At 48.5% G+C, this 23,129-nt stretch overlaps 3 protein-coding genes across 3 annotated transcripts in view; 2 read left to right on the top strand and 1 right to left on the bottom strand.

Annotated features, from left to right (window-relative positions):
* The window catches only part of rb1 (retinoblastoma 1), a gene marked incomplete at its 5' end in the record, with an annotated part of 29,461 nt that extends 26,782 nt beyond the window's left edge, over positions 1-2,679 (top strand). Inside the window, 2 exons of the mRNA XM_080013568.1 lie at positions 421-467; positions 2,380-2,679. Of these exons, the coding sequence (XP_079869694.1) occupies positions 421-467; positions 2,380-2,438 (106 nt within the window). The 3' untranslated portion in view covers positions 2,439-2,679. The remainder of the gene's footprint in view (positions 1-420; positions 468-2,379) is intronic.
* A 2,714-nt stretch (positions 2,680-5,393) lies between these two features.
* Positions 5,394-11,386, top strand: LOC307239991 (short transient receptor potential channel 2-like; the record flags this gene model as incomplete). Its single annotated transcript, XM_080013567.1, has 13 exons — positions 5,394-5,408; positions 5,833-6,549; positions 6,645-6,845; positions 6,942-7,106; positions 7,191-7,365; positions 7,468-7,668; positions 7,885-8,047; positions 8,984-9,076; positions 9,486-9,678; positions 9,770-9,897; positions 10,005-10,077; positions 10,243-10,360; positions 10,596-11,386. 13 exons carry the CDS (start codon positions 5,394-5,396, stop codon positions 11,384-11,386), a joined length of 3,033 nt encoding a protein of 1,010 aa, XP_079869693.1.
* A 1,651-nt stretch (positions 11,387-13,037) lies between these two features.
* On the bottom strand, positions 13,038-22,085 carry rrm1 (ribonucleotide reductase M1 polypeptide). The gene is made up of 19 exons (XM_080014146.1): positions 21,927-22,085; positions 20,405-20,493; positions 20,116-20,293; positions 19,728-19,828; positions 19,578-19,637; positions 19,446-19,485; positions 19,174-19,336; positions 18,427-18,568; positions 18,138-18,221; positions 17,840-18,001; positions 17,531-17,610; positions 17,047-17,248; positions 16,802-16,951; positions 15,928-16,149; positions 15,403-15,479; positions 14,920-15,055; positions 14,718-14,813; positions 14,030-14,218; positions 13,038-13,395 (listed from the first exon to the last, which is right to left on the bottom strand). The coding sequence occupies exons 1-19, from the start codon at positions 21,943-21,945 to the stop codon at positions 13,207-13,209; spliced, it is 2,379 nt and encodes a 792-aa protein (XP_079870272.1). The 5' UTR covers positions 21,946-22,085; the 3' UTR covers positions 13,038-13,206.
* Between the last annotated feature and the right edge of the window lie 1,044 nt (positions 22,086-23,129).

The raw sequence follows: 23,129 nt of genomic DNA, 5'->3' as shown, positions 1-23,129 counted from the left end.
ATACCATGCTTCTTTGTTATTGCTACGGCTGCTGTCGCTGTATTGACACTTTCTGTCACGCTGCTATGATGCCTGGTGTGTTTGTACTACTCTGCTGCTATCCACTACACTACCTGTAACGTCTGCACACATCGGACATTGGACTCTGGGTTACTACTACTGCTAGTTGGAACGGCGCTAGATGTGTACATACAGTATGATTCATATGCTGATTTAACTAATCCCTTCTTGACTTCTCATCTCGGAGGAAATTTAAGAACTAGAGCTAATTTTAAGTCTGGTGGTTCTGCAGCCTTTATGAAAATAACACACGGCACGGAGCGCAAACTGTAGTGCGATATGTGCACATGTCAACGCAGGCACAGTGCATTTGGAATTGACTCGATGAGTTTACTGTTTTTTCCAATTTCTTATTTACAGTAAACATGGAGGAGATTCGACGCTGATACAGAAGCTTGCAGAGATGAGTAAGTGGAAAGTTTCTCACACAGACATGCGATGTTGGGCCGGTTCAAAGCCCCTTTTCCCATGTGGTATCCATAACATTTCTGGATAAAGAACATCCGGCGAAGGCAGTAGGCGCTCATTCATTGGCCTCCTTTTTGGAGAAGTTCCGTCTGGAGTCTGTTTCCACGCTGGACGACTGTTAGGGATACAGCAAGTCATGGGTTCGGGTTAGTACGTGAGTACCTTTTTTTTCCCCCTGGTTCTCGGAGACCAGCACTTCGGTTTCCACTTCCCCGTCTTCCCGCCCCACCCGGACAGACTCGTCACTCCGCTGACAGAGCGGGTAAAGGACCCGCGTCTCCGGACGCAACAACCCCAACCAAATGTTATTAAATCAATGTGATCATTTTTTCAACCTGTCCTACACTCTCGCCTCGGGAGAAGGAACGTCCTCCACCTGTTCTCCCTCTCCCTGTCCGCTCGCTCCCTCCGGCTCCGTGCTCGGGTGCAGCCGGAGGGCGGAGCCGGGCGCTTGAGCGGCGCTGTCCCCGCACTGGAAGCGCTTCAAACTTCGTCCAGGGTGTGGCGTCCCAGAGAAACATAAAGACCCGTCTCCGTAGAGACGTCTTCCGTCGTCCATGGAGGGTTTTTTTTGTGAATTTTATTTTTAAGCCACTTTGACTGAGCCACTTTCACTTCTGCTACTTATCTGCACAGTTGACAATTAAACAAGAAGAGAATTCCATTCATGTTGTTCTGCAATCGACCAAAGATAAAATGCTGAACTTTGTTTTCTGGTTCAGTTCCTGGAAGATCTTTCCCAGTAGAGCTCACAACTTGATTCTCTGAGCAACTGCCGAGAAAAAAAACAAACAAAAAAAACAAAACCCCTACGAGAGACTTTTTCAGACGAGACTAAACTTGTATCGATCATCTCAAAACTCCCAGTGATTCCTCTTTGTCGCTGCTCCTCACTCTCATACGACTGCATCAAAACAGGAAGCGCTGATACCATTTCCTGATCCTTCCCTGGGATTCGGGCGGAGACGCGGTTCTCAGCTCTATCTGGAGCTCCGTTCCTCTAAATCGACAAATTAGGGACAAATTACGAATTTAAATACCACCCATTTTCCGCCTAATATTACAAAAAGAACCCCAAAACAATAAAGTTCAATATAATTTGATCCAGTTTGTTGCACAGTGAACACACATTGGAGAGAATTGTTCCCGGTAACGGGGTCAAGGCCACGTCGGCGGAGACGCACGCCGCGCTTCCCTCTCCTCCTTCACTGCGTGTACAAGGGAGAGTGCCCCTTTCACCAGAATGTCCAGACTCGTCCTCTAATGCAGAGGTTCCCAACCACTGTCATCTGCCCCCAAGCTGTGAGAACGCCGGCGGGATTTTTCAAGAGCGATCAGCCACCTGCTCCACAGCAGAGCGGCAACAGGAAACGGAGTAAATTAAATACAGCTGGAGTTTTTATTTACGTTGTTTGGAGAAAGTCGCTATAATCAGAGCTTTGGAACTGTGCGTAACCCCCCCCCCCACACACACACACACACACACACTCAATTTGAGAATTCAATTTAAAAAATATATTCGGATATTAAAAATAATGGCCAGACGTATTCTGCAGAGTAAATGAAACATGAGCTGCAGGTTGCTCTGGTTCCTTGAAAGGGAAATGAAAAGCTTAACAGTCTGAAAAGGGAAAAAAGAGAATACAAATAAAGTAGGATAAAAAATGTTTTATGTCAAATATACACAAATAGCCAAAAATATGATATCTTCATATCTATCCTTTTACTAATGAGTGTCTTTCTTCTCACCTACAGACGTCCTAGTGTGATGATATAATGGAGGTTGTCAGTTATTAACAAGGTGTGTATTGTTTCCAGTTGGTAACGTGGTGTCTGTGTCGCCCCCTCCAGGCTCCACGAGGAGCCGCATGCAGAAGATGAAGGAAGACGCTGAATCAGGAAAGGACTAACTACGAGTACTGCTAGTACCAGTACTACTACTACTACTGCTGGTACTGCTAGTACTAGTACTACTACTACTGCTGCTGGTACTACTTGTACTGTAACTAGTACTGGAGTGACCTGCACTATTTGCCACAATCTGATCTTGGTTCTTCACCTTTGTTTTTCTCTGCAGTTGTCACTGGATTTTGTTTTTAGGACGTTTCTTAAATAGCTTGTTTTAAAGAACGACTTTTGAGGATGGAACACATCCCCTTTTTATCATTAACGTCTTTTCCTTGATTCCTGAATTAATGTCGGATTCATAGAGTGTCAGTTTAAGGTGTTTTTAAGAAGGATGTTCGTTTGTGACTTGTTGTTTTATTTGGTTAGCACTGTGTGTGTGTGTGTGTGTGTGTGTGTGTGTGTGTGTGTGTGTGTGCGCGTGCGCGTGTATGTTTCCATCTTTTCCTTCGAGTTTGAAACGGTAGATTTTCAGAAACGCGTGTGTTTAGTTGGTGAGACGGTGTCGCGGTCCAGGAGGAGGAAGCTGTCTTTTTACGTAGGAGTAACGTTTTCTAGTGGACGAATAATCTGAATAATCTGCTTTGGTTTGTTTTTTTTTGTGTTGTGCAGCAAAATCAATTTATTTTTATTTTTTATTTTTATTTTATTTTATTTTTTTAATTTCCGGCCTCGGCTCTATGCGTGTTCTGGAGTTTGAAGTGTCTAAATCGGACTCCATGACCACAAATATGATACAGAAATATACTATTTATATAATACTAGACCAGCGTCCAAGACCAGTTTGAAGGAATCCGTTAAACTCTCACGAGCCGAGTCATAATTTATTAATAATCACATTCTCTGCCGCTTGAAATGATCATGTACACAATGAATATTTTGCTTTGGTCTTTTGCGACGTGCAGGTGTCTAAAGATTTCTACACAGCATGGAAACGCTTTGTGTGGGATTTATTCACGCTCTGTTATTTTTAAGGAATTTTCAATTATCGGTGTTAAGAGACGAACTGAGGGAAGGATTAAAAGGACAACGATCGGGTGATGTAAGGCGTCGACACCAGTTAAACATTTGGGGAAAATGAATCTATTAATAAAAATGTTAAATAATTGTACGATATTGAAGTGGTCATTTTAAGACAAGTAAATATTTCTGTGGAAAAACAAATGTTCTTTGTCCTTTTCTTTGGCCTTGAAAGAGGAACGTGCAGATGGAGCGATCCATCCTGTCGCTCAACATGAGGTTGGGGGACCCCCAGGGGCCCTATAAGAGGATCCATGGGGTCCCCAGCCTTGATCATCAATCATAGTGATCAAGTTCAAGTTCAAGAGATTATTTGTCACATACATATACATACGTTCATACATATATGAGGTGAAATGTCATGACACCCGGTGATTACGCACAATAAGCTCTATAAGCTCTAAAAATACAAAACAATACCAAAATGTGCGTAATCGACACAAGGTGCTCGCGCAGCAATCACGAAAGTTACCGTTAGAGAATGTCCAGTCATGACTGTTTGGATCCTGGTTTCACTGTTATCTCCCTGACCAGAGTAGAGACACTGAATCAGATCTAATCAATACAAATGTGATCAGATCGGAATCCCAGAGACTGAATCTCTCTATATACAGTCAATATACAAAGATCAGCCACAACAATAAAACCACTGATAACACTAATACTGTGCAGCTCCTCCTTGTTTCCTCAAAACAGCTGTGACCCGTGGAGGCATGGACTCCACCAGACTCTGAAGGTGTCCTGTGGTATCTGGCCCCAAGACGTCAGCAGCAGATCCTTTAAGTCCTGGAAGTTGGGAGGTGGGGCCCCCGTGGGTCGGGCTTGTTGTTCCGGCACATCCCACAGATGCTCCATCGGATCGGACCCTTAACCCGCCCATCCGCACGATGTAGAAGAAAACGTGATTCATCAGACCGGGCCACCTTCTTCCATTGCTCCTTGGTCCAGTTCTGACGCTCACTTGTTTATTGTAGGTGCTTTGGGCGCCGTTGGAATACTTTTGGTAGGTTAAAAAAAAATCTCCTGTGGTTGTGGAGATGCTCTGACCCAGTCGTCCAGCATCACAATGTGCTCCTTGTCAAAGTGGCTCAGCTCCTTACGCTGCTTCCAACACATCAACTTCAACAACTGACTGTTCACTTGCTGCCTCATACATCCCACCCCTTGACAGGTGCCATTGGAACCAGACGATCCAGGCTATTCACTTCACCTGTCACCGCTTTAATGTTGTGGCTGATCGGTGCATATACAGCTGTTCCCAATGGAGAAAGAGCACCATGGCTCTCAGTGGTTACTAGCATGTGCTGATCCAGTGCATCGAATGCAAAAATGTTATGATAATGGTTATATTTGGTTTAGTATGGCTAATTCACATACCCATAACACTTATAAGTGTATATATTTACCAGCTGTTATAATTAAATTTAGCATGTGTATTGTAATTGGGTATTACTCCAATCCTTTACTAATTTATAATTAGTTTTTATGTTAAAAACAGCAGACAGGGTGCACGGGTGAACAACCACAGGTATCCTGGCCCGTTGTAGAACTGTTCCTTGTTTTCCAGCGCGGACGTCTCCGCTGGGACCAGTTCAGCTGCTGCTGTGCTAATTGAATCCTCAAACTGTTTCCATCGGGGGAGAGCGGAGGAACTTGAAACAGGGAACGGTTACAGTTTAATTGGCCGTGCCCTGTGGGACCGGGGATGTGTTATTGGCTTTGTGCGGGATCTGAGGAGTCAGCCGACAGCACATGATCCGGGGACGCCACAGAGCTCAGTTCCTCCCGGTTCCACAGAGCTCATGCATCTGAGTCTGGAGAACAGGCTGAAAACTCAACACTGGACTTTCCTCCTGCACCATGTAATGCCGCTTTCTTCCTAAGGAAACTCGACGCGTCGTTAATTTGTTTTTTACATTTTTTTTTTTTTAATATCAGCAATGGAGAACCTCACGGTAAGCGAGGACGGGGATAAGTTTCATCACATTGTCTTCAAAATCGGATGTTCTTCGGAGCGGTGCACGTAAGGGCTGAAGCACCACCCCCGGCCTCGGAATGAGGCCGGGGGTGTTGTTTTCTTACAAATTTGAGGGTATGGGTTTTTTTTGGCGGATGTTATATTTAACCCTGGAAAGCCCCCCGGTGTAATTTTACTAATCTACTTTTAGCTCCCTTAAAGAGTAGATTTACATTGTCAATGCGTCCTGGGAATTTGCTCATGTTTGGGTCCAGTGTTGTCCAACTTTCCACGGAGATCATCGCTCACTTATTTCTTATTTGGGCTCTGCAGGGTTAGAAGTTAGGCACTTAGTGTTTTCAATGATGTTGCCTTTGTTAAGCTCAGATGTTTGTACGTGAGCGAAAGCCGAGGCTTTGCAGAAACTGTTTCTCTGCTCCCTTCAGCCGGAACAATGGCGGGAGATTGTGAACAAGAAGATGCAGTTTCCCCCGCAGCTCATCGCCGCCATCCAGGAGGCCAAGGTGGAGATGGTGTGCGGGCTGCTGAAGACCGGCGACGGCATCATCCGCCAGCTGGACGACTCGGAGGACCGCCTGTGGAGGGAGGCCCTCAACCTGTCCATCCGCCTGGGCTGCGAGGACGTCATGGACGCCCTCCTGCAGGGGGTCAAGTTCGACTTTCGTCAGATCCACGAGGCGCTGCTCGTCGCGGTGGACACCAACCAGCCCCGGGTGGTGAAACGCCTGCTGGACCGCCTGGACCAGGAGAAAGGGAACAAGATGGACGTCCGGTCCTTCTCCCAGGCCATCTTCGACCACTCCATCGACAACTCCCAGTTTGCCCCGGGGGTGACCCCGCTGACCTTGGCCTGCCAGAAGGATCTGTATGAGATCGTCACCATGCTGAGCCAGAAAGGCCACAACATCCCGTGGCCGCACAAGATCTCCTGCGCGTGCCTGGAGTGCCGCAACGGCCGCCAGTACGACCTGCTCAAGTTCTCCTTGTCGCGGATCAACACGTACCGCGGCATCGCCAGCCGCGCCTACCTGTCCATCACCTCGGAGGACGCCATGCTCAGCGCCTTCAGCCTCAGCAAGGAGCTGCGCAAGCTCTCCAAGAAGGAGCCGGAGTTCAAGGTCCTTTCATCCTTCCCTTTCAGCCGCGCTTGCTGCTTTGCTTGCTGCTTGTCCGCCGCCTTTGCTCATGTTGCCGTGGTTGCCGCTCTCCGCAGCCCCAGTACCTCGGCCTGGAGGAGCTCTGCCAGGAGTTCGCCGTGGAGCTCCTGGGGATGTGCCGCAACCAGAGCGAGGTCACCACCATCCTGAACAGCTGCGGCGACGAGAGCCAGGACCCGTCGGAGGAGCAGGTCTTCGAGGAGGGCATCCCCAACCTGTCGCGCCTGCGGCTCGCCGTCAACTACAACCAGAAACAGGTTCGGCCGCTCCGGGGGCGCTCTGTGACGCAGACATGCGGGACGACGTCCATGGTTCAGTGTTCGATATTCCCTGATTTCTGTCCGTGTGTGCAGTTTGTGGCCCACCCGATCTGCCAGCAGGTGCTGTCCTCCATCTGGTGCGGGAGCCTGGCCGGCTGGAGGGGCAGCAGGACCGTCTGGAAGCTGCTGGTCTCCGTGGGGATCTTCCTCACCATGCCGCTCCTCTGCCTCGTCTACTGGGTCGCACCCAAGTCCAAGGTTTGGAGCGTCATCCGGTCGAGCCGTCACCCTTTGCCGCCCGGCAGATGTTGTCAGCTCTCCCTCCTCCCTGTCTCCACCCAGGTGGGGAAGATCCTCAAGACGCCCGTCATCAAGTTCCTCGTCCACTCGGCCTCCTACCTGTGGTTCCTCATCACGCTGCTCGGAGAATCCATCACCATGGAGATGTACAGGGACAAGTTTGCGTCGCGTCAGCAGAACATCCTGCACAGCTCCTTCCACATGGTGTGGGTTGTCGGTGGGTTCTCTCTCTCTCTCTCTCTCTCTCTCTCTCTCTCCCCCTCCCTCTCTCTCCCCCATCATAACCCATCCACCCAAACCCGTGTGTGATGGACTTCAGGATTCTTCTGGTACGAGTGCAAGGAGGTTTGGATCGAGGGCCTGCGGAGCTACTTCCTGGACTGGTGGAACTGTCTGGACGTGATGGTGCTCAGCATGTACCTGGCCTCGTTCGCCCTGCGCGTGCTCATCATGCTCAAGGGCCACGTCGTGTGCCAGGACCCCGTCGGGGCGGAGGAGTGCGTCTACTTCACCCAGACTGGTGAGGGGGTGGCCGCGCCCGCATTGTTCTGACCCAATACCGCACATCTGCTGTAATGCTGTTTCATCACGACCATCGCCGCATATTATGGGATGCTCATGACACGTATTTGTATTTTCCGTCGGCGTACCCACCGCCTCCCTATGTTATTTACATATATTCTATCTCTAACCTGAACTTGGATCAGTAGAGTTGTTGAATGAATCTTGTGTCCAGCGCGTGAGGAGTGGCACCAGGGGGACCCGCAGCTCATCGCCGAGGTCCTGTTCGCGGTGACCAGCATGTTGAGCTTCACCCGGCTGGCCTACATCCTCCCGGCCCAGGAGTCCCTGGGGACGCTGCAGATCTCCATCGGCAAGATGATCGACGACATGATGAGGTGCAAATGAGAGGAATGAGAGATAAGAGCCGCGCCCTGATCGCCATGGGGTCGGGCTCAGCAGCTTCGGGGAAACAAGAACATACAGGCTATAGGCGCGGTGCATAGCAACAATATAAAATATTGAGATCGCACCGCAGTAGTAATAACCTTCCATATGCAAAATGTAATTGAAAGTTCTTTACATTAAAAGCATCAGATGGCGACAACAAAAGCAAAGCAAAATGCATTTACAAAGCAGAATAATAAAAAAATAAATCAATTAAAAGCAGGGTAAGAATCAGAAAATGATCTTCTTATTTCAGTGGAGTCACATGACGCCCAGAATGCACAAAATAAAATAAATAAATAAATATACCCATGTTCGAACTTTCTCCCTAACCCTCCTGTTTTTCCTCATCCACTAGACACACACACACGCACGCAAGCACACACAAATCACATCCTGTTTTCTGTTTTCCTACATCCCATCTCTTAGCTCTAAACATTAAAAGACATTAAAATAATTAAAATCTATTGAAAAGCAACTGATCTGAGCTGCAAAGCTCCTGCAGAGGTGTCGCACTTTAAAAAAGCTGCATCTCCATCGCCCTCTGAGTGGGTGTAGTACCTCCCACGGGCCAGCAGGGAGAGGCCCGAGGCTCCGTGCTCCACCTACAGCCCTCAGGTCTCTTGCAATAACAAAAGTTAAATAAGGATAGTACTAATGGTGATATCACTGTTAACGACACTGCATATTTATGCATATTTTGCAAACAAAAATACCGGCGAGACCTTTTAACACCCCTTCCCCCTCACCTCCTTCATGTCATTTCACTAGAAATAGAATCCAGAACTATAATCCAAAAGTGCAGATAGATCCAAAGAAACAGGGAACGTCAAGCGTCATTTATGTTTTATTAACTGTCGGCGAAATGTTCTATTTTCTGTTTTCAGATTCATGTTCATACTGATGATCATCGGAACGGCTTTCCTCTGCGGAATCAACAACATCTACGTTCCCTACGTGATGTCTCCGCATCTTGGCAGGTTCGATTCCCCTGAACGACGAGAGACGAGCCGGCAGCCAAAGGAACCGTAGAAACCGTCCGAACCGCCGTAGCCGTAGCCGTAGGAGCACGGTCCAAAAGTGTCGGCGCTTATCGAGTTGGGGAAAAATAAAAATAAAAAGCACTGCGGCCCCGCTCACAATTTGACGTCGACGAGCGAAATTTAGTCCAGAAAACCCCGGAACGTTTGGGGATCGCTCCTTGGATGACCACACCACCACAAAACATTTCATTTTTCTCCTTCTGAATAAAAGGGCGCGGCCCCCGCAGGTAACGCCGGCAATGCTGTGTGTGTGTGTGTGTGTGTGTGTGTGTGTGTGTGTGTGTGTGTGTGTGTGTGTGTGTGTGTGTGTGTGTGTGTGTGTGTGTATATGTGTATGTGTGACCAGGTTCAACGAGACCTTCCACTTCCTGTTCTGGACCATGTTCGGCGTGGCCAACCAGGACTACGTGGACATGCCGGAATTTGTGGTGGCGGAGTTCGTCGGGCGGATCCTGTACGGGATCTTCACCCTTGTCATTGTGATCGTCCTCCTCAACATGCTCATCGCCATGATCACCAACTCTTTCCAGAAAATTGAGGTAGGGCTGGTCCCCTCAGGACCCCTCAGGACCCCTCCCGGGATAGCAGGTAAGACACTCCGGCGCTGACGCCTTGTCCACCCGACCGCAGGATGACGCCGACGTGGAGTGGAAGTTCGCCAGATCCAAGCTGTACCTGAGTTACTTCCGAGAGGGCCTCACCATGCCGGTGCCCTTCAACATAATCCCCTCTCCCAAGGCCACCTTTTACCTCATCCGGTAAAGCCCGCCCTACCGCGCCGGGGGTCTCAAGCGGGGGGAGGTCCGGGGCGGAAACCCCGGAGTCGCAGTTTTTAATTTCTCCTTTGCCCTGTGTTCCTCGTCAGGGGGATCGTCAGGAGGATCTGCTGCTGCTGCAGTTTCAACACGGAGAACGAATATCCCCCTTTGGCCTCGATGGTGGGTTTCATTTTTAGGAAAAATGTATCAGTCGAAAATCAACTCATGGAGCTTCCCATGAGTCTGCACTGCGCGCGCGCGCGCACACACACACACACACACACACACACACACACACACACACACACACAGTGTATAAAAGGTGTCCGATTTCTCTGTGTTTAGTCCAATCAGAGCACAAAGTCCGGGCAGCAGATGCCTTACCGGCAGCAGGTGATCCGAGCTCTGGTGCAGCGCTACATCGAGTCGGCGCGTCGGGAGTTTGAGGAGACCAAGCGAAAAGGTGAGCGTGAGCGTGAGCGTGGAGCACATAACCTGTGATTTGTAGGGGAACCCGCGGCATTAACCACCTCGGGCGGACGCGACAAATACCTGCAGAAAAAGGGAGGAAAAAAAACAAAAACCAAACCAATCCGGTTTGGCGGAAAAACGCCCTTAACCAGGTGTCGGATAGCTTGAGCCGACGTCCATCCAAACCAGGGCGTACACCAACCGCGGCTGCTTTCCTCTCTCACCAGATATCGGGAACCGGATCACGGAGCTGAGCAAGGTGGTCGGCAGGCTGCACACCGACATGAAGGTGGTCCAGCAGCTTCTGGTGGATACAGGCCACACGGTGGGCGGCGGCCCCACCCAGGAAGGCTCCTCCATCCTGGGGAAGTACATCATCGGCGCCAAGAACAATTTCAGGGGGTTCAACAGCCGGCTGGACGGCAAACAGGCGGCGCTCCAGGTGACTGTGCACCACCGGGAGGAGGAGGCGGCGGCGGCCACCGCGCCGGGCAGAGAGGGGGGCCCCGAGAGGTTTACGTCGCCGGACGCCGCGACCGAGGGGCAGAATGCCGAGGAGGGGTCGAGGTGCGAGGTGGCGAACATGGAGGAAGGGAGAGCGAGAGCGCGGACGGAGAGAGCGGAAACGAAGGCGGCAAGCGAGACGGCGGAAAGCGAGACGCCGGACGCAAGCGAGAAGGAAACCCGGGAGGGTTCGCGGGGCGAGGAGAAGCCGGAGGCGACCGTCACTCTGGGCGAGGGCGACGGGGGGAAGACGGAGGACGAGCGCGCGGAGAGCCAGGCCCAATGGGGCGGTGGCGGCGGTGACGTCGGCGCGGTGGCCGGAGACGACACCGAGCCGAAGGAGGCGGAGGCGAGGTGCAACGCGGCGCAGAAGGCGGTCTCCTGGGAAGATGCCGGGAAAGCGGGGGCCAAGAAGGCGGTCCCGTCCCCGACGGGCAGCAGCGCCTCGCAGGACACGGGGTTCGGCTCGCAGGAGGGCGAGGGCTCCATCGACGGCGCGCTGGCCGGACCCTGAAGCGCATGCCCCCTCCAAAGAAAACGGCGGCTCGCCGAAGACACGCGGCCACGGTGCGGCCGCGAGGCGGCGTCCGTCCTGCCCCGTTGACTCTGGAACAGCGGCTCCCAGCTGGAGGAGGAGGAGGGGGGTCGTCGGCGGACCCCCCCCCCTCCCCTGTCGTACTCACCAGTTGATTTTTGGATCTCGTCTTCGCTCTGAAATATTGCACCGCTTTAACCGGATGGACCGCTTGCGACGCGCCTCGGAAGTTTCATCGTCCAAATCGGGACACTTGAGCCGAGCATGCGCGCACATGCACACACACGCTCACACACACACACACCAAAGGACTTCAGCCAAGGACTTTCAAGATCTCGAGAAAATCATGAGGAAAAGTAGTTTTGAGACTGGGGGTTCGGGGAGTCGGGGCTCGGCTCCATCACAGGCCTGAGTCCCGGCTCGCGCGGTGTGAAGAATCCCAAGGTGTGAGGTTCGCCTGTCTTTACCGAACCCTGTCGTGTCAATGTGTGATTTTTCTTGGAAGTGTAACCCTAACCGTGAGTCAACTCCGCTCTAGCGGACGATGTGCAGCGACAGCCTCGGTTTACACTTCATCGATGTAAATTGCCGCGGCTCAGTGAACGGGCCGATGAGCGCGTGGCTTCCCTCCCGCGCCGTCGCTCTGGTGGCATTTCCGCCGTGGCGCTCTGCGATAGGAGCTGAAAAGGCCTGAGAAAATAATAAATAATAAATAATAATAAATAATTAAAAAAAAAAAAAGCTTGTTTGGGTTCACCGGTCGGTGACCGCCTTCTCTTCGTCCAAGGTCGCAAGGACACACACACACACGAAAAATAAATAAATTACTTTTTAAAATAAGCTTCTCAAATGCACATTTCATGCACATTTGAGAAGCTTATTTTAAAAAGTAATTTATTTTTCCCAAAACAAGGGGCTAGTTGGGTGCATACCATAGCCTGAAATTTTTGACTATCCCTATGAAGCCCACCTTCCAGGTTTTTTTTTTTTTTTTTAATTAAAATATATATATATATATATATATTAAAAAAAAAAAAAAAAAAAAAAAAAAAACACGCCGCAGGCACGCTACAGGATTGCGACAGGCCTCGGCCCGCCACTCCCGCGAGCCTCAGCAGCTCATTAATTTCGTCACCTGGAGCGCCGACCGGTCCCCAGGCTCGACCCTGCTGGCGCTGCAAAACAGCCGCGGAGGCAGCTCGTCCGAAGCCACTGACACCAACACACCGGAGGGTGTTTTTTTTTATAAACGCTTTAAAGCCTTTGCGGCTTGAGAACTTTGCATTTCTGGGCACACTTTTATACGACGTCATCATTCCCTCAAGCGTCTCACACTGCCTTTGGGGCGCATGCACGCCACTGGTCTAAATCGGACGCGACGGAACATCGGTTCCGTCTTTAGTTTCGAATAAAAAGACAATTTGATCATGATAATAAAAATAAATAAAAAATGGGAGCAAGGCCGAGGGCTTCAGAGTGGAGGCAAACACGCCTTGCGATTCACACCGCGTGCACGTGGGGTTTAAGCGTCATTTACGCATGGGACAGGAAAAAGTCAAGATCTAAGATTTAAATCAGGCACACAAGTACTTTCACAAAGCTTTTAATCTCTAGAGAATGTTTTACAGTATTGACAGTGGCTGAACCTTGACTTAACCCATTACCCAGTACATTTTAGAGTTGCTTCATTCGGAATACAAAAACAGAGGAATCCATTCAGTGCGGCGTATGATAAATAAGTAAAGTACGTGATGGGAGTTCTCCAGCCTCCATTAAACGCAGGGCGAGGGAGGGAGGATTTAGGAGCCACACATCAGACAATCGTCTTTGTTCTCCAGGGAGCAGACCATGGCGGCCGTGTTTCGCTCCTTGCTCTGCTCCTCCGAGGTCTTGGCCTGCGTCTCCGCCAGCTTCTCCTTGTTCAGGGTGAACTGGATGGGGTTGGCAGCCGGCTTGGTGCGCAGGTAGTACATCCCCGTCTTCAGGCCCTGCAGAGGGGGGGGGTCGAGTCACCCATCGTTAACGCCGTAACTAACCGCTAAACGAATGCATTAGAAAAGACTCAAAACCTCTTAATCGCTTGGATTACCAAGTTACACTCAATTATACTCATTACATGTGCATAATTATACCATGATCCCAACCGGGAGTGAAATTAGTCAGACTGCACACTCATTTAATCAGAACCAAAGCTCAATATCGCTAACCCGTCACACTAACTAAACAGTGAACAACCGTAATCTACCGGATCAGCTTTGACTGTTTTTAGCCCGGCTCGGTCACAGATAATTCCTGACAAATAACCCTCTGTTTCCTGCTCTGTTTTTGGAGTGAAATCTTTCTGATCTGAGGAAGTGGAGGCCCCCCGGCGCCTTCCCGAGCAGAGACGAGGGACCATCTGCTGTTTTTGTCCTCATCACTTCAACCTGGTGATTAACTCCACTCCGTGTTTGTCAGCTTTGGGCACAGCTGATCTAGAGCGTCTTGTTAATCATTTCCCTCCCCCCGCCGATCGCCAGGGTGGGATCCCGGACCCCGGTTCAAACGCTGGCCGGCGACAGGAAGTGACCGCTTTCTCAGCCCCTTCCGGCTTTCCCCCGGGCGGCGGCGGCCCGTACGTACCAGCTTCCAGCCGTAGAAGTGCATGCTGCTCAGTTTGCCGTAGTTTGGCTCGGCGATGTGGATGTTGAGCGACTGGCTCTGGTCGATGAAGGCGCCTCGGTCGGCGGCCATCTTGAGGACCGTCTTCTGGGAGACCTCCCACACGGTCTTGTAGAGCTGCTTCAGGTCGTCTGGGATCCCGTCGATGCCCTGCGGAGGGAGGCCAGACACACTGAGGACGTCTTCCCTGATAAACTCAGCTTTTCTTGCCTGGATCCAAAGGGGATCACGGTCATTTGACCCCATCGCGATCACTTTGTAAAGTCGTTCGATTCCGCAACCACAATAAAAACCTTAATTTGTCAAGCGCCTTTCGTTCAGGACATGTCGCTCAAAGTGCTTTACATGAACAGAAGGAAATTTAATTCTACAGAGAAACAAGTCAAACGTGATGAAGAAAACATTACTCCATTTGGACATTGAAGGATCAATCATTCCTCAGAGAACGACTTAATAAATCTCAAATTCTTGATCTTGAATTATAAGTCCCTAAATATTCCTCTTGAATAACTCAGCAAATTCTCAAAAGCATTTCTTTCCAAAAAGCACATTTTTAAGCCAACGTTAGAAATGTTGCCATAAACAAAAGGCTCATGAGGTACAGCAATGTTTGCATCCGTCTGGGTTTTGTTGTGATGCGACATCCCACCTGGATAGATCCGTTCTGGGCGATCAGCTGGTTCTTCATCTCCTCGTTCCACAGCCCTCTCTCCGTCAGGTCCTTCAGGAGGTGAGGATTCACGATCTGCGCCGCACAGAAAGGGGGGGGGGGGGACCACGTGAGCGACCTGCGCCACAGCTTCAAAAACGCTAAGAGCGTCTGGGGGAGGTGCGGCGGCGGCGCTGCTGACCTGGAACTCTCCGGAGAGGACCCTGCGGGTGTAGATGTTGCTGGTGTAGGGCTCGATGGACTCGTTGTTGCCCAGGATCTGGGCGGTGGAGGCCGTGGGCATGGGGGCCAGCAGCAGGCTGTTCCTCACGCCGTGCCTGGAGGAAAACCCAGATCACATCAAGTCAGGGTTCTGTGTAAGTGGGTCGAATGACTCAAACTAGAGATCAGCCCTTTATTATTATTATTATAATTTTTTTTTTTTTTAATGCCACTGGCCACTTATGTACAAATCTAACAAGGAAAATTTCCTGATTCAATTTTCAACATTTTGTAATTCACATTAAGCATTGCTTTCTTGTGCTGCAAGGAAAATGTTATTCAAAACGGCATGATCTTCTATGAACACTGCCTATAATAATAATAATAATGATGATGAAAAATAAACAATCAATTAGAATTTCAGAACGCTGCACCATGTAACGCTGAAACTCAAAAGACTCACTGAGCGATCTTCCCCTTCAGAGCGCTCCAGTCCCACAGATCAGTCGGAGTCTTCTCCCACATGTCGTACTGGAGGATCTGGAGAATGCAGATCAGTCACATGGTTGTCATTACTACAAAGCACACGTGCAATACTGCCCCTGGCAACATTTTAGAAACTCTAAGGTTACTGATGATATCGATTACATTTTGTAATAATTACTGTGAACTGTGCATCTATATCCACACATTCTGTGACATGTCACCAGATACGTAGCAGGAGGAGAATTGTGTTTTACTATATATTTGACAATGAACCTTCTGTGAGGGATGGACGACGTCGACCAAATCAAATACTTGAACTAATAATGTTGATTATTTGACAATATTTTACCAACGGTTTCTCAAGTCCAGAAAACCACATGACCTAACTTTAACGGTCTTGAAAACAACACTCAACTACATCACCGTGCGGCGAACCGACCAGCCCCAACTCCCATGCACACGATCGCCTCCCACGTCACGTCACAATAGTCGGACTACGCACCCCCTTGCTGACTGGGGAACCGGGGTAGGTCTCGTAGGCCCCGTGCTCCGCTGCCAGCTCACAGCTGGACTCCAGTGCCGCGTAGTAAATGGTCTCAAAGATGTGCGTGTTGAGCAGCTGGGCCTCGGGGCTTTCGAAGGGATAGCGCATCAGGATGAAGGCGTCGGCCAGACCCTGCACGCCGATCCCAATGGGGCGGTGGCGCATGTTGGAGTTCTTGGCCTGAAGGACGGGAAGGGAAGAGCACGTCACCAATCGGGGCGTCGGCAGGCGTGAGAATTAAATGTCATACTTTGAGACAGGGACAAGTATTACAGGGAAGTACCATATTTGGTGCATGGCAGAGAAGTATTTGGTTGGACTATGAACTAGATTATTTTCTGAACTGCCATTAGAACGGTTTCCTCCAGGTCAGATAAGGTAAGTCATTAGGAACTGAACTTTACAAAAAATAAATAAATAAAATATGGTAATATAAAAAATATTATAATAAATCAATAAATCAAAAAAAAAAAAAAAAAAAAAAAAAAAAAAAAAAAAAAAAAAAAAAACTGCACTTCAGACATATAAAATGTTCTTGGCTTTCTCTCCACAGGTAAGTACTGTATAAAGTGGGTTGGGTTCATGTGGAACAGGTACTGTGAGTGAGTTGGACTCAACAGTTCTGTTATAAAAACCCATAGCATAGTGCTGAACCTGACTCGCATGAATTGAAATTAAAGATTATTTAATTACTTAAACACTGAATTTAAGACACTTTAGAGAGCTCCTAAAGTGTCTGAATTCAATTTACTCATCCTCCAGGAGGAAACTGCGTCATCTCATTGTCTTACATCAAAACAGTAGGAAAAATGAAACAGTGATGGGAAACTACCTCAGGCACTGGATAATAGTTTATGTCAATGATCTTGTTCAGGTTCTTGACGATGACTTTGGTGACGTACTCCAGCTTCTTGAAGTCAAAAGTCCTTTCCGGGGTCACGTACATATTGAGAGCGATGGACGCCAGGTTACACACAGCGACCTGAGGTGAGAAAGACGGAGAGCAACACTTAGCCAACCAATACAACTGCCCCGAGGAGACATTTCGACGGCCGCGCGACAGGCCCGCCCCCCCACCTCATCGTGGCTGGTGTACTCCACGATCTCCGTGCACAGGTTGCTGCACTTGATGGTGCCCAGGTTCTGCTGGTTGCTCTTCCTGTTGCAGGCGTCCTTGTAGAGCATGTAGGGAGTCCCTGTCTCCGTCTGCGACTCGATGATGGCGTACCACAGCTGCTGGGCCTTCACCACGCGCTTGGCCCTGCCCTCTGCCTCATACCTGGGGGGAAACGCGGCAGACATGAGGAGCGCCGGCTTAGGAACCCCAGGCCAGCGGGGGGCGCTACAGGGGGCCGTACCTCACATTCTCAGCCTTGGGGTTGCCGCAGTCGGTTTTGAAAGCGCGGCGGGGAAGACTCTTATTTATCCTTACACTGTTGCCTAGAGGCTTAAAAGTGAATTGGAACGCATAAAATGAGTTGTGCTGGCTCTAAAATAATAATAATAATAATAATAATAATAATAATAAAAAGGACTCCCAGGTCGAGAGGCCCAGCCTTACCTGGTGTACAGCTTCTCAAACTCCTCCCCCCAACACTCGTCCAGACCAGGACAGTCGCTGGGACACATCAGAGACCAGTCCTACGACGGAGCAAACAACGAGAGGTCACGGAGCTGATTGGGGGGGAGAGATGTCAGCTCTTGTAACACTGCTTTGTCGCTAACAATTTCATTTGTTTGTCTTTAATTAACCGGGAGAACGGGGCCAAGGCAGCACGCCGATTCTAAAGTGACAAAGGAATAAAAAGAACCACGCGAAGCGGGGAGTGTAATGTGTGTGTGTGTGTGTGTGTGTCCCTCCAAAGCCGACCTGGTTGCTCTCCACTCGCTTCATGAAGAGGTCGGGGATCCACATGGCGTAGAACAGGTCTCTGGCTCTCTGCTCCTCTTTGCCGGTGTTCTTCTTCAGCTCCAGGAAGTCAAACACATCGAAGTGCCACGGCTCCAGGTATATCGCGAAGGCTCCAGGTCTCTGCGTCAACAGAGGAGGGCAAGTTCAATTTGAATGAAAACACACTTCCAAACCTTTCTCATCCATACGCATTAGTACGGAGAAAATCAAATGTACTATACTAAAAACACAAGCACCAATAAAAACCCATACACACCTTGTTGCCACCCTGGTCGACGTAACGTGCTGTGTTGTTGTACACCCGAAGCATCGGAACAAGACCGTTGGAATTGCCATTTGTCTATCACACACACACACACACACACACACACACACACACACACACACACACACACACACACACACACACACACACACACACACACACACACACACACACACACACACACACACACACACACAATTACATCTGTCTGATAATGCACATACAAATAACTGCAGGACGAAATAGATCCCTAAAAGCTGCAGGAGCACAGGTCAGTCACCCCCGCTATGTAGCTGCCCGTGGATCTGATGCAGCTGACCGCGACACCGATGCCCCCGGCGGATTTGGAGATCAGCGCACAGTGCTTGAGGGTGTCGTAAATCCCTTCGATGCTGTCGTCTTTCATGGCAAGCAGGAAACAGCTGCGACAGGAAGAAGAAAGACAGAAAGAAAGAAAAAATAAATAATCTGATGAAAAACTTCACCATGGGGACAACGTTCAATTTGTTACGTAGCAGAGCTGTCACAGTTACGACATAATCATTTGAGCCAACGACAATAGCTTCATAAAACGGTTGGGGTTCTTCAATCCAAACGCCAAGGGAGTTTTTAAACCAAGTGTGCGAAACTTTTCAACGAACAGAATATGAATTTGGCGTGTCAGGGCGAAGTATTGTCTAACCAAGAGGGCCCCCCGTCATGGTAGAGAGAGCACGGTTTTAGGACTCACGACACATTAGCACACACGGTGTATCTGAACCGTGTGTGCGCGCCTGTGGATTCCTTTTTGAACCAACAGACGCCACAATTCATCCAAGGCCTCGCAGCTGGCCGCCCCCTGTGATTTCTGGCGACCCCTAGTGGTTGGGAATCACCAGTCCGGCCCCCAAATTTTTCTCTCTCCCCCAAGGTTCAATAGCGATATAGTTCTTCCGCAATGGGCAGACTTGTATTATAGGGTTACATATTATCATAGGGCGATTTGTAGAACAATTAATAGTCCCAAAATGTCCTCCCGGGTCGCTACCTCGACAGCTGGGGTCTGTTGGTGCCGGCGTTGAACAGGGTAGGGGACGCGTGCGTGAACCACTTCTCCGACAGCAGGTTGTAGGTTTCGATGACCGCGTCGATGTCTCCCTTGTGGATTCCCACAGACACTCGCATCAGCATGTGCTGGGGTCTCTCGGCGACTGAACGTAAACACCACATTTTTTCGGGTCACCCATCGGCCGAAGGAGAAGCCCCCTCGTAACAGACAAGACTTCAAATGTGATGCGACAAAAAGTTAATCCCGTTCACCTTTGCCGTTTATCTTCAGCAAGTAGGACCGCTCAAGTGTCTGGAAGCGACAGGCGACATTTTTATTAGTTCTCCTGGGACACGTCAGCAAGCAGCTTGTTTCGACGGGTAAGATAGAACACCGCTCTTTACCTTGAAGCCAAAGAAGTTGTAGGAGAAGTCTCTGTCGTATATGATGGCTGAGTTGAGGCGCTGTGGGATTCAAAAACAACCCATAATCAAGGCGATGCGCGACCGAAAGGATTACAAATGCTGAATTGTCGCTCCGCAAACTGGACTGACATCCTTGTTCTCGAGGACGACGTCCAACGTCTCCTTGGCGACCATGGGAGAGTGGCGCCTATTCAGAGGGTTAATGTAGGTGTACAGGTCCTCCATCACGTCTACGGTACAGAGAAGAGTCGCAAAAACAACAATGAGAAATATTGTTTTGCTTGCAATGGTTTCGTCAGCTTTAATTTATTAACTGATTAATTTTTAACACATTCATGTATAATGAGATGTATGTGCAAGATGTTTAAAGGTTTGCGTTTTCTGCTTTAAAAATCAATTTAACCGTACCAGTTCGCTGATTTATTTCTGGTGTACCGCACACATTGGTATCCCACTTTCATCTTATCATACTCCCTTTCCCCCTCATTGCGCCCACGCCTGCAGTCGATACACTCACCGCTGAACACCTTCTTGGTCTCCTTGTGCAGGTTGGAGACCGCGATGCGCGCGGCCAGAATGGCGTAGTCCGGGTGCTTGGTTGTGAGGGTGGCGGTGATCTCGGCTGCCAGGGTGTCCAGCTCCACGGTGGTGACGCCGCTGTACAGACCCTGGATCACCTTCATCGTAATGTGGGTCTGGGGGGGGGAGAAAGGGGGAAGACGTTTGACCGAAATCTGCGCGGAACTTGCTCCTCAGTGAACCCCCACGCCGCTCAGGGCCTTTGGCTTCAAGAAGACTCTACTTACCGGATCCACAAAGTCCGAGTTGAGTCCATAACAAAGCTTCTGGATGCGAGACGTTATCTTGTCGAACATGACACGCTCCTGGCGTCCGTCTGAAATTCAACCACATCTTGAGAAGCTGCCCCGTCAACGCCGCACCACCCGCAGAACAAAAAGAAAGTGAGACGGCCGAACGAAATAAACTTATAACGCCGGACACCAGGATTGGAAAATGCAGAGGACTCCTGTTCCCCGGCGGAGGGATTGGCAAAGCGCGCAAAGTGTTGTAAAAAGGCTCAATAAAAGTCGAGCTTCATATCAAACTAGTTTCTATGCTTCCTCTCTTTCCCGTTAAGGCTGTGGAGAGCGGATGACATTATGCACAGTCATGCTGAACAGAGCTCTTCTCCAGGAAAAGTTGACTGTCAGTTGTTTTTTTTTTTTTTAACTGACTTCCACCGTTGTCCGACTTCAAAACACCTGGCGTATCATATTCAATTACATGAATATTGCTTCTGACGTCAACTTTTCCCAGGACAACTCTCTTCTCCGGGGACATGTTGGGTTAAACTAAATAACAAAACTATTACAAAAATTAAAAAAAATATATAAAAAGGCCGAAAACAAAAACCCATTTAAATCATGAGGACTCGTCACCACTTCTTATCGATTAGGTATTACAACTGATCCTTTCACGATAACGAGCCTTGCGTAGTCATTTGTAATACGACAAAAACAGATACCTATACGTGTGTAAAACGTGTCCAGACATTTCAACGCGTGCTTAAAATGTAATCGTGTTTTTGCTTTAAGGGAATCGGGAGCAGACATGTCATATTGCGTCAGTTGATGGATACCAACTGACGCTCGGCGGTTGGCGCCAACGTGGACAAAAGACTAAGACCCAGCACGAGTCTGTTGATCCGCTGCTTTCACATTTTATCAGATCCAAGACCCGAGATCCGAGAGGTTATTTGTCACATACGTATACGGTCATACGTGTATGCAGTGAAATGTCATGACACCCGGTGACTACGCACAATAAGCTCTAAAAATACTAAAATGTGCTTAATCGACACGAGGGGACAGCGGGTCCAGATGTGTGTCCAGTTTCACCGCCATCAGGTCCGTGTGTGTGTGTGCGCCCTGTTCAACCGGTCGTTCGGCTGGATGAAAAGTTTGGCTCTTCACGGGTGACGCGGCCAAAAAGTTTGACCGAGCGTTTGTTGTTGTTGTCGTCGTCGTCGGTGTGTCAAAGTTCTTTATCTTGCAAGGTGTCGACACCAAAACGACGCCCGGCGACTTTTCGGCGAATCTTCGCTGTTCGAGAGTGGAACGCTCACCATTCGGACTCATTTTAAGTCATTTGAAAAGTTGACAATTGTAATTTAAAAGTCTTAACAGTATAATATAATACTATATATATATAATTATAATATTGAACAGTGACTAAAGGAATAAATGACTAACAGTCGTGTTGTCTTCCATCGCTGCATGCTAATGCTACGCTACTCCAGGTGGATTGTGTTGAGTAAAGGACGCTTACCGCGCTTGATTACGTGCATGTTGGCAAAATGAAGCTAACGGTGCTAACGGTGCTGTCGGTCCTGTCCTGAGCTGGGCTGGGCTGGGCTGGGCTGGGCTGGGCTGTCCGTCCGTCCGTCCCGTCCTGTGGGTCCTATGCTGTCCGCGCAGTGTCGTTCGTCCCGCTGCTGCTCTTTACTGCGTTAACCGCGTGGCGCCAAAACGCCAAAATGCGTGTTGCGTCACACGGTGCTGCCCAATCAGCGACGAGCTTTGGCGGTTCGACCAATCACAGCGGTCTGTCACGTTTCCTGCTTCCGCACTTTTCCCGGACAAAATAAGGCGGGTGTTTTTTTAAAGTTTTAAAAAGTTGTTTCTTTCCTTTGTTGTTGTTGTTGTTGTTTTGAACTAGAGACAGACAGACAGACAGACAGAGAGACAGACATAGACAGACAGACAGACAGAGAGACAGACATAGACAGACAGACAGCCACACACATAGAGACAGAGGCAGATAGAAAGACTGTACATATATATATATATACACACATATATATACACACATATATATGATACTTTACATACCGTATATATACAGTCTATTTACAGTATAGTATATATACTGTAAATATTATATATAGTGTACTGTATATACAGTATATATACTGTACATATACTGTGTATATATACAGCATATTTACATATACTGTATATATACACACTGTATATACACAGTATATATAGATTATATATATACAATATATTTATATGTATGCTGTATATACACTATATGCAGCATATATATAGTATATATATATAAATAGACTGTACTGTATATATACTGTATACTGTATATATATGCTGTATATACATGCATTATCTATTTAAATATACATATATACAGTATATATATAAATAGACTGTATATACAGTATATATTTAGATTCACTGTATTTATACAGTATATACAGCATATATATAAAGTATATAAAAATAGACGATATATACTGTATATACGTATATATACAGTATATGTACAGCATATATATACTGTATATATATACTGTATGTACCGTATATATAGAGTATATATAGAGTATATACTGTATATACAGTCTATATATATATACCGGTCTGTATAAACTATATATAAATATATATGCTGTATATAGTGTATATATATAGTATAAATACGTTATTTATATATATATGCTGTATATACTAT

This window comes from Zeus faber, assembly GCF_960531495.2.
Source record: "Zeus faber genome assembly, chromosome: 14".
Lineage (NCBI taxonomy): Eukaryota > Metazoa > Chordata > Actinopteri > Zeiformes > Zeidae > Zeus > Zeus faber.
The sequence above is the reverse complement of the archived record's forward strand: the minus strand, read 5'-3'. Positions and strand labels throughout refer to the sequence as shown.